The sequence below is a fragment of the Rutidosis leptorrhynchoides genome, chromosome 10 (assembly GCF_046630445.1).
Source record: "Rutidosis leptorrhynchoides isolate AG116_Rl617_1_P2 chromosome 10, CSIRO_AGI_Rlap_v1, whole genome shotgun sequence".
In the NCBI taxonomy this organism is placed as follows: Eukaryota; Viridiplantae; Streptophyta; class Magnoliopsida; order Asterales; family Asteraceae; genus Rutidosis; species Rutidosis leptorrhynchoides.
The window spans coordinates 23306889-23318645 of record NC_092342.1 but is presented as its reverse complement, the minus strand read 5'-3'; the positions used below and the strand labels follow the sequence as shown (position 1 = coordinate 23318645).

Below are 11757 nucleotides of genomic sequence, written 5' to 3'. Positions count from 1 at the left end.
ACATGGGAAGGATTGTGAGTTTGCCGTAGAACCGAAGCTTGGGTTTTTGAACCCTTGCTCAATTACTCAAAAATGTCCATTCATCCTCACTACTTCGAGTCATAAACACACCACCACTAGCCGCTAATAGGAATTGTCTATTTTACGAGTCAAGACCATCATAAAAAAACTTTGACAAATTCCCATTTCGGTATTTTGTGGTGGGGACAAGATCTAAGTAATTCCTTCAGACGTTCGTATGCTTCATGAAAAAGTTCACCTGACAATTGCCTAAAAGATTTTATTTGCATACGCATATCCGAAGTTTTACTTATGGGATAAAATTCCTCTAAAAACCGTTTTTTCATCTCCGCCCAAGTATTAATACTTCGGGCAGGTAAAGAGAGAAACCATCTTTTTGCCTTATCTTTAAGGGAATAAGGAAATAATCAAAGACGTACCTCATCATCAGTGAAACCGTTTACCTGATTAGTAGCACATATCTCATTAAACTCAGTGATGTGTTCATATGGTTCCTCATTAGCCATACCTCGGTAGGTTGGCAAGATCGAAATGAGTTGAGGTCGGACCTTAAATCGTCGTGTGTTTCCCCCTGCCGGTGCGGGAAAAACAATGGGTGAATGATCCTCATAATCACCCGGTTGGTAGTAGGTGTCTACCCCTCTTTGTTGTTCAGCCATCTCATTTCGTTGATTAAAAACTTCCTCTTCAGTATCGGAATCTGATTTAGGAGAGTTTGGTGAAACAATCGGATGTGACTCTAACTGTGGTTGAGTGGATGCTGAAGCCACTGTCGAACTCTTTAAGATTCTTGTAGTTTTTCGATTAGCTTTTGCAGATTTCTCGATTTCTGGGTCTAAAGGCTTAAGATTTTGAACTCCCGACTTCCGAGTTTGCATACACTAACCTGCACTTCAACAAAAACAAGAAAACCGAGCGTAAAACTGACAAAAACAAAATAAGCAAAAACACTATTTTTGGGTTTTTTATTGGTTTTATAATTTTTATGGTTTTTTCTAATTTAACACGAAAGCAATAAAATAAGAGCTTGCAATTCAAGCGCACACCTCCCCGGTAGCGGCGCCAAAATTTGATTGTTGTCGAAGGGCCAACCAAAAATAACTTAATTACGTTAAACTAGTTAGGGAAAGTAAGGTTCGTTTCACGGGAGATTGTGGTTAAAAGCAAGTAATTTTCAGGAGTTGGTTTGATTAAACTAAAGCACATTTACTAATTGAGAAGATTAAACAAGAAAACTTAAGCTTTAATGGTTTAAAGCAAAAAGCATAAGCAAAAGATTAAAAATGTAAAGTTGTTATTAATGGATTAAAAGCTTTATCCCTTCCAAATCCCAATTGGTACAATTCACTCAAACAAGTATTAAACTTTATCAAGTTTTCATGTAACTTACATAGACATAAGTTCTTCAATTTATCAAAAACACTATCTTGGGCACTTTCATGTAAATTATATAGCTTGTCTTTATCCTTAACTAAATTAACACTAAGTGGACTTAGAACAACTATCAATTCACAATAATAAGTCTTGCAATAATGAAATTCGATAAATTTGCATTAAACGATAATTTGAACAATTCATAAATCAAAAGACTTTTTCAATACAAATTATGAATCACAATAATACTTGAATGAAATCATAAATACACAATTGTTCAATGGAAGGAATAAAGTAAGGAGATTAGCCTTGCATGTTGATGATGATGAATACGATGATAGAAGGATGAATCATAATGAACACGCCTTTGATCTTGACTTGAATCCTTGATTGATGATGTTTTGTGATATTTTTGTATGTGATTAGGGCTCTAAAAACTGAGGAAAAAGATCCCCAATTCGTGGCTAAGAGTTTCCTTTATATAGGGAGTGAATAACTTGTTCCCAAAGCAAAAATATCTCAAAATCCGGCATCAGCGAAATTGCATTGGCGTATTTTACGCCAATCTTGGCGTATTTTACGCCAGTGTTAAATCAGCTTGGGCGTATTTTTACGCCAGAAAGTGAGTTTTGCTATGAACGGACCTGAGATGTGGCGTATTTTACGCCAAGGGTGGCGTAAATTACGCCAACCCATAAAAACCAAAGTTGTAGCCCTCTGAAATACGGACGTCTGGGCTTTTGAATCACCTCGATCGGAGGTCGTATGCTCAAGTTATGGCCAAAATTGTTACAGCGCGCATGAGACAACTTTTTCAGCATCTTTTATCTTCTTTTCTCCACAAACCTGGAATGTACGAAACTATATCAAAGTTACTTGTTTTCCACTTAAATGTAATCACTTTTATCATGTTTAAGTACAAACGATCGTGTCAAACAATGACCGATCAGACAACGCCATGTATGTGTAGATAATTGTATTTATGGGTATGGCTTTGATAGGACTTTTATTACGGGTGAAACCTACCAAAAGAAGAACTTGATACTCTCATTTGATATGACAACCGAAGAATTTACACCTTTGTGATAGTTTAAAAGAAATAGCTGGAACATACGGTTATGTCGGCTACTTGAGATTATCAAAGTTAGGGACATCTCTTGTTGTGCTGCAATCCAAAAATGGAAGTCGTGTATGGAGGATGGAGCATGTGGTTCCAAACTCGTTTACAAAGCTATTCATTTTTTGTTTCGGATCTCGTTCAGTCGGGGCAGCAGTGTTGTGATTCGAAATTTTCAGATCTGTATGAACACTTGATTCGTGTTTAATCTGTTTAAATTTCAGATTTAGAACTCGATTTTGACTTTAATTCCTCATATTGATTGAGTTATCGTTGTTTTTATGTTAAAAAAATCGACACTGAAATCGAATTTGTTTGCGTTTTTGATCTTGTATTCAGAAAAACTAAAATTGCAGACGCGTTTAAGATTACTCAACACAACTTTCTGGAAATATTCGTAGTTTAATTTGGTGTTTTGAGCTACTTTTACACATCGCCCCCGTTAACAACCAAACCTCACCGTAGCTTCCTATCGGATTTTGAATGAGCGACTTAAAAAAGAAAGAAGCAATTTTGTTACAAACCACATGGACGATTTCAACAATTTTGATACAAACCACAAAGACCATTTCAACAAACATGTCAATGAAGGATAGAAAAAATACCCTCATATGTCTGACACATGACTAGAGTTAACAGAGTTTTTTGACGGTCGTCGATCAGAGGGACTAAATCAACAACTTTTCCAAACCACTGGGACCAATCCATAAAAAACATAGGGACGAAACCATCATTTTGGTACAAACCACATGGACCATTTCAATGTCTTATTTATATTTCAAGTTTGCCATCTATTGAATATCAGACCCCACAAGTTGAGTTTTTTAGTTGAAGTTCGGGGTCTTGGAGAAGGGAGGAGTTTGCCATCTATTTACACTAAAATTGCATTGGGGGCGGATGACCCCGTTTACACCTACACAAATCCGCCACTGGGTTCACTACAAAGATCATGTTTAAAGTTGTTTCAGTAGTGTTTCGTTTGTTTTTTGTAGCCCGCGATATTTTGTTATCCGGTTTTGACTTAGCTCGATTGTAGTTAGCTTTATCTCGGGTTGTTATACTATTCTCGAGCCTGAACGTGTTGTTTGTATCGTAAGTTGTATCTTTTATCTTTTGATGAAGCGCCCAGTTATATAATTTTCGTTATTTTAATATAGAAAAAAGAAATATTATATAGGTTCACATAAAACTTATATGTGCCAAATTCTTATATGGGCCAAAATACCAAATTCTTTAGGATCAGTCCATTTATTAAGTACTCGTAGTCGCTCCTAATATCTGATTTCGCCGTATAAATAAAATCCCTAATTCAAACCCTTAACTTTCCCCACAATCAAACACCGCATCTAACACACGAATCATAATGTCTGACTACTACCTACCTCTCGAAATTCAAATCGAAATCATCAAAAAGCTTCCTGTCAAACCATTGATTCAATTTAGATCAGTTTCAAAATCATGGAAGTCATTAATCGATAGCTCGGAGTTCATCGCTAATTATCACTTCAACAACGATCAGCTGCAGCATCATCGTGTTCTTGTAAGGTACAGTTCATCCATAAATCCAACCAAAACAAAATATGTTTCGATTGTGGATGATGGTAGTTTTCCCAGAGATAAGATTCGCTTAATTGTTCCATCGAATATTAGACGACTACTCGGTAAGAATCCAAGTATATTGGGTAGCTCTCAAGGTGTGCTTGCTTGTGCGTCGATTTCGGTGATTTTCCTTACTGGTATCAAGGTCGGGATGATGCGAAGACATTTGTTCTATGGAATCCTACGATTCAAAAATCGGTTCCTGTCGTTGTCCCTGGTGACGAAAACGATATGAAGTTCCGATGCGTTTTGGTTTTGGGGTCAGTCCTCGTACTAGTGTCCCTAAACTTGTCAAAATTACTTTTATTTCACGATCGCCATCTATTAAAAATCGCACCCCGCAAGTTGAGATTTTTAGTTTAAGTTTGGGGTCTTGGAGGAGGAGTTTATCTACGAATGTGCCTCGTAAATCCATTGATTTGGACCGGAACCATGTATGTGTAGATAAGTGTATCTATTTGTATGCCTTCGATAGGACTGTTACCGGTGAAACTTACCAAAATAAGAACTTAATACTCTCATTTGATATGACAACTGAAGAATTTTCAGAAATAGACCTTTGTGACGGTTTGAAAGAAGAATATGCGGGTGATGCATACGGTTGCTACGGCTACTTGAGTATATCTAAGTTAGGGACATCACTTGTTGTGCTTCAACCCAAAGATGGATATTATGAAGAACATTCAGTATGGAGGATGGAGCATGGGGTTCCAAACTCATTTACAAAGTTATTCGTTATCAAGTCACCAATTGAATCTTTACGAATACATAGAGTACATGACTTTAGGAAACCCGGTGAACCTATTATTAAAACTAAGAAGCTAGTTGTTTTTGAACCCGAGTCAGGAGAAATCAGTGATATTGGGAATTCTTGTTGTGATTATTCTTCCATAGCGAAATCATACATTGTAACACTAGTTTTGCTTGATTCATGAAGTGGAGAATAAAGTTATTATTGGTAAAAGTTGCAACTTTGTTTAGATTGTTATCACTCTTCAGATTCTTATAGATATGGAAAAGAATTAGTAAATTGTTTCGTGTGTATGGCAACAGTTTTCATTATGCAATATTGGATTGGATTTCTTCATGTTTCTTTTTCTGTTGTATATGTTCTACTTTATTTAATCCAAACATAACAGAATAAAGGATTGAAAAAGTCATAATGTGCACCTTCAATTCAATAAATTCAGTGTTAGTAAAAACCTTATGAAACCATGAATTATATTCTCTCTAAAACCTGATAGTTTGATGTAGAGATGGGTGGGTCTATCTGGATACCAAAACATAGATATATTAAAAGTAAAGTATTAAAGTTTGCTGAGCTAATTATATTCAAAACAACATCAGGTAACCTATATGTTATTTTCCACCAACAATTGAAGTTTTACCATAGTAAATTTATGTACCTGCATGTAGTGAATATATGGTCTTGATCCTCCCGTGTGTCGTGGCAAAATGGGCACAAATCCGATCTACTTCAATGCCCCAACTCACAATATTGGATTCTATGAAAAGGTAAAATGCACTACATATTAGATGTTGCACTAAATCAGATATTGTAGTGATAGATAGTATCAATATGAATATATTGTTTTGTGTGTATAGCAACTGTTTTTATGATATAATATTGGAATCCTTCATGTTTCATTTTCATTGTAGTGTGTAAACTAAGAACTGTGACTTACATGCCACTTTTTCCGGCTAGAATGAACAGTCCTCTGTACATTCAATAAAAACCTTAAGTAACCATGGATGGAGGATTGGGTTCCAAACCCTTTTAGAAATCTATTCGTTATCAAGCCACCATTTGAATCATCGCAAATAGCAACACTACATGACTTTAGAAAAACCGGTGCACAAAATGCAGTTTTGTTATAGTGAACCCAAATCAGGAGAATTCATCGATACTGTGATTGCTTGCTAGATGTGGGTATTTATTGGTATGGCTTTGATAGGATTTTTGTTACGGGTGAAATCTACCAAAAGAAGAACTTGATACTCTCATTTGATATGACAATTGAAGAATTTACAGAGATAGACCTTTGTGATGGTTTAAAAGAAATAGCTGTATCATATGGTTATGTCGGCTACTAGAGATTATCTAATATCTTGTTGTGCTTGAACCCAAAGATGGAAGTTATAAAGAACATTGTGTGTGGACACTACAAGAAAAATGCTCATTTGTGACGATCTTTTAGTGACGACTCAATATTTGGTCACTAATAATGTTATTTAGTTACCATTAAAAAAGTGGTCACTAGATTTTAGTCACTAAACGATATTAGTGACCAAACAAATGGTCACTATAGTGACCAATTTTGGTATTTTGGTCTCTAAAAATATTTTGTGACGGATCTATAGTGACTGATCGGGTATGGTTCATTAGGGTTGCATTTACCCTTGGCCCATAAGCTATAAACCCTAATTATCCCTTAACCATAGTCTTTCCCCTATAAATATAGGGATCTCTCCCTACATCAAAGACACCTCATACGGTCATTCGATCTCACCGCAACTCCTCCACCGCCGCAAGTCCGCAACGCATACGGCAGTTCTCGCCGGATCTTCTCCACGATCGTCTTCACGATCACAACGCTAGGGTTTTTACCTACGGGTCTTGTAGGGTTTTTTCTCCCTTTGTCGTCGATAGGATCCGACTATCGACCGGCGGGCAATTCGTTGGCCACACTCCCGAGATCATCATCTCGGGTACGGGTTATTCATGGTAACCGGACCGGAGATCAACGACGTTGATACCTAAAAAAACCCTTTCGCATTGTTGTTCGTGTGTAGGTTTTCCCTTGGAAAAATTATGCACGAACAAATGGCTCCCACCGTGGGGCTCGACGCAAAAGATCTCAAAGTTTTCATCAATCAGTATCAATCTGCTCGATCATGTCTGTAAGTTTTGTGTTATCGTATTTATCAATTATCTTGATAGTACACGTACGGGATCTATCCATCAGATATACGTAGTATTATATAAATATAAATAAAATATATAATATATAACTTGGGTCATGCGGTACATAGCATGTGATCTGATGGCTTCTTTCACATTAATTAATATAGTTAATAATTGATTTTCACATGAATCCATTGGCCTCCGTATTATTCACGAACTGTTTGCTACCGTATCAAGTTAATTTTACATATTGGAATTGCTTTATTAACAGTCGCACATCAATCGTACGATTAATTCCACAAACTTGATTTCCATATTAATCTCAAGCGTTTGGGCAGATCTCAACGACATGACAACTTTGAGAACGGGTCTCTAGATAATATCTCGTATTCCTACTTACACGTTCGGTTTGAGAAATTTGTTTTTTATTTTGTTGAATTGTTTTTTTTGTATGCGGTTTTAAGAAAACAATATGCGCAGCTATCGTTACTGTCTTTCACGCACACATATGCGGAATTGGTTTTCCGCGTAGCTTTCGTGCAGTGACCTCGCGTAGCTTCAAACGGAATTGGCTTTCCGCACAGCTATCCGCGCAACTACCCGCACAACTTTTGTGCAGCTTCACGCAGAATTGGTTTTCCGCAGGCTGTCCGCGTACCTACCGCGTAGCTATTGCGCACACTTGTTTTGTTCTTACTGTATTGCAATGGAGAATTCAATACGATACTTAACAAAAGATATCATACCGAACTGGGGGGACTTGATCGGGTATGGTTCATTAGGGTTGCATTTACGCTTGGCCCATAAGCTATAAACCCTAATTATCCCTTAACCATAGTCTTTCCCCTATAAATATAGGGATCTCTCCCTACATCAAAGACACCTCATACGGTCATTCGATCAGTGATATTGGGAATTCTTGTTGTGATTATTCTTCCATAGCGAAATCATACATTGTAACACTAGTTTTGCTTGATTCATGAAGTGGAGAATAAAGTTATTATTGGTAAAAGTTGCAACTTTGTTTAGATTGTTATCACTCTTCAGATTCTTATAGATATGGAAAAGAATTAGTAAATTGTTTCGTGTGTATGGCAACAGTTTTCATTATGCAATATTGGATTGGATTTCTTCATGTTTCTTTTTCTGTTGTATATGTTCTACTTTATTTAATCCAAACATAACAGAATAAAGGATTGAAAAAGTCATAATGTGCACCTTCAATTCAATAAATTTAGTGTTAGTAAAAACCTTATGAAACCATGAACTATATTCTCTCTAATACCTGATAGTTTGATGTAGAGATGGGTGGGTCTATCTGGATACCAAAACATAGATATATTAAAAGTAAAGTATTAAAGTTTGCTGAGCTAATTATATTCAAAACTCCATCAGGTAACATATATGTTATTTTCCACCAACAATTAAAGTTTTACCAAAGTAAATTTATGTACCTGCATGTAGTGAATATATGGTCTTGATCCTCCCGTGTGTCGTGGCAAAATGGGCACAAATCCGATCTACTTCAATGCCCCAACTCACAATATTGGATTCTATGAAAAGGTAAAATGCACTACATATTAGATGTTGCACTAAATCAGCTATTGTAGTGATAGATAGTATCAATATGAATATATTGTTTCGTGTGTATATCAACTGTTTTTATGATATAATATTGGAATCCTTCATGTTTCATTTTCATTGTAGTGTGTAAACTAAGAACTGTGACTTACAAGTCACTTTTTCCGGCTAGAATGAACAGTCCTCTGTACATTCAATAAAAACCTTAAGTAACCATGGATGGAGGATTGGGTTCCAAACCCTTTTAGAAATCTATTCGTTATCAAGCCACCATTTGAATCATCGCAAATAGCAACGCTACATGACTTTAGAAAAACCGGTGCACAAAATGTTGGCTGTTGGAAACTAAACTTGTTTTTGGGCTATGTGTTTTGGATTTGGGCTTGCAAGTATACAAGTATATAGATCAAGATTGTAGCCCATTATCTAGAAACCTCGTGGAACATGTAGTAGTCAAAGTGTGTAGAAAAATCTTACAAAATATCTAAGTCTAGAATTATCATAAGAATACTTAGGAAATATCTAGATATTAGTGGATGGTGAAGTGTTCTAGAGTAGTCCATTGTGTAGTATAAATAGAGGGCTTCACCCCTCATTTGTAATTAAGCAAATCAAGTAAAAAACAAAGCCTTCAAGATCAATCAAACATCTAAATCATCAATCCTCTCTTCCACAAATAATATACACATAACCTCCTATTTCTAACAAATTCGTATCAAGAGCTTGGTTAGACAAGATGATGGCCAACAATGTCATCACATTTCCTCGCCTCACAAAGGATAATTATGATCGATGGAGCATCCAAATGAAGACCTTCCTAGGTGGACAAGAATAATGGAAAATTGCAAGTGCAACCACCGCCAAGAAAGCATGGAAGATCTTGGAGAATTCTCACAAGGGAGTTGAAAAGGTGAAAAAGGTTCGACTACAAACACTACGAGGTGATTTCGAATCCTTAAATAAGAAAGACTCTGAATCAATTTCCAATTATTTTACAAGAGTCTTGGCAGTTGTCAATTAATTAAAGAAGAATGGTGAAACTTTAAGTGATGTGAGGGTCATTGAGAAAATTCTTAGATCATTAGATTCAAAATTCGACTATATAGTCGTAGCCATTGAAGAATCTAAAGATCTAGAATCAATGACTATCGATGAACTCATGGGTTCACTACAAGCCCATGAAGAGAGGTTTAATAAGAAAAGTAAAGAGCCTTTGGAGCAAGCTTTACAAGCAAAACTCTCTTTCAAGGAAGAGAACAGTGAAAAGACTCATCAAATGAGTCAACGAGGTCGTGGTCAAGTACGTGGCCGAAAACGAGGGCAAGGATATATCAAATGTGGAGGTTATAGTTCTTACAAAAATGAAGAAAGAAGTAAAGATTTTCACCCGACAAGAGGTCGCGAGAAAGGCTACACCAGTAGAAGACCAAGGTATGACAATTCTTAAACCAAATGCTATAATTGTCATAAATTTGGCCACTATGCTTCGGAATGCGAGAAGTCAAATAATTACGTGCAAGAAAGAGTAAATTTTGCACAAGAAGATACTGAAGGGATGGAAAACACTTTGTTACTAGCATGCAAAGGTGAAGATAACGGAGAATCACATTTGTGGTATCTCGACACGGGTGCAAGCAACCATATGTGCGGTGACAAAAACATGTTTGTAGAGTTAGACGAGGTAATAAGTGAAAATATCACCTTTGGAGATTCCTCAAAAGTCCCGGTTAAAGGAAAAGGTAAGATCCTCATCCGCTTGAAAAATGGAAGGCATCAATTTATCTAAGTATTGGACAACTCTTAGAGAAAGGCTATGATATTCACATGATAAATCGTAGTCTTTATCTGAGAGACCAAAAAGGAGGTTTGATTGCTAAGGTGCCAATGTCAACGAATAGGATGTTCTTGCTAAATATTAAACATGACATTCCAAGATGTTTAAACGCATGTTTCAAAGATAATTCTTGGCTTTGGCACATAAGATATGGGCACTTAAATTTTGGAGGCTTAAAATTATTATCAACTAAAGGAATGGTGAAGGGTTTGCCTCCAATTAATCATCCGGATCAAATGTGAGGGATGCCTTCTAGGAAAGCACTTTCGAAACAGTTTTCCAATAGAGGCTTCTAGTAGAGCGAAGAAACCTCTAGAACTTATTCACACATATTTATGTTGACCCGTCAGTCCACCATCTTTCGGTAAAAATAGATATTTTCTTCTATTCATTGATGATTTTAGTCGAAAGACATGGGTCTATTTTCTAAAAGAGAAGTCGGAAGTTTTTGGAATGTTCAAGAAGTTTAAAGCGTTTGTGGAAAATCAAAGTGGTCTCACCATAAAGGCGATGAGATCCGATCGTGGATGAGAGTTCACATCCAAGGAATTCAAGGAATTTTGCGACAACAATGGGTTACGACGTCCTCTAACTCTTCCGTATTCACCTCAACAAAATGGTGTTGTGAAAAGAAAAAATAGGACCATTCTTGATATGGCCTGGAGTATGTTAAAGAGTAAAAGGATGCCTAAGGAGTTTTGGGGTGAGGCAGTGGACTGTACGATCTATCTAGCAAATCGTTCTCCCACTAGAAGCATCAAGAACAAAACACCCATTGAAACTTGGAGTGGAAGGAAGCCCAGCATCTCACACCTTCGAGTGTTCGAAAGTGTGGCATATGCTCATGTGCCAGATCAGAAGAGGACCAAGATCGATGATAAAAGCGAGAAACTCATATTCGTGGGCTATGACTCAAGTTCGAAGGGTTACAAGCTATACAATCCCAAGAATGGTAAAGTAATCTCAAGTCGAGACATGGTGTTCGATGAAGAAGCAACATGGGATTGGAATATTCCCGAAGAGGAGAACTACGACTTTCTCCCTTATCCATTCGAGAGTACTGCAAGGAATGAAGAATATCTAGAAGTTCAAGAACCTTCTAGTACACCATCTCCGCACTCTCCACATTCTCCAAGCACTACACCTAATGAAGTGACACCAACATCAGGAGGAGAATCAAGTAGGCTATAACATCACACAAGGAGCATTGAGGAGTTGTACGAGGTAACACAGCCTATGGAGGATCTATCATTGTTCTGCCTTCTTGCCGATTGTGAACCAATAAGCTATGAAGACGCAACAAAAAGTCAAAAGTGGAAACATGCC

At 36.8% G+C, this 11757-nt stretch overlaps 1 protein-coding gene across 1 annotated transcript; it reads left to right on the top strand.

The window, feature by feature from the left end:
• The first annotated feature begins 3875 nt into the window (after positions 1–3875).
• On the top strand, positions 3876–5046 carry LOC139870109 (putative F-box protein At1g53370). The gene is made up of 2 exons (XM_071857961.1): positions 3876–4248; positions 4349–5046. Exons 1-2 carry the CDS (start codon positions 3876–3878, stop codon positions 5044–5046), a joined length of 1071 nt encoding a protein of 356 aa, XP_071714062.1.
• The last annotated feature ends 6711 nt before the right edge of the window (positions 5047–11757 follow it).

Excerpts from the sequence above, each read along its gene's own strand:
- LOC139870109 (XM_071857961.1), top strand. The coding sequence starts at position 3,876 with ATGTCTGACTACTACCTACCTCTCGAAATTCAAATCGAAATCATCAAA. Across the intron at positions 4,249-4,348 it reads TTCGGTGATTTTCCTTACTG|TTCCGATGCGTTTTGGTTTT; the intron begins GTATCAAGGTCG and ends AACGATATGAAG.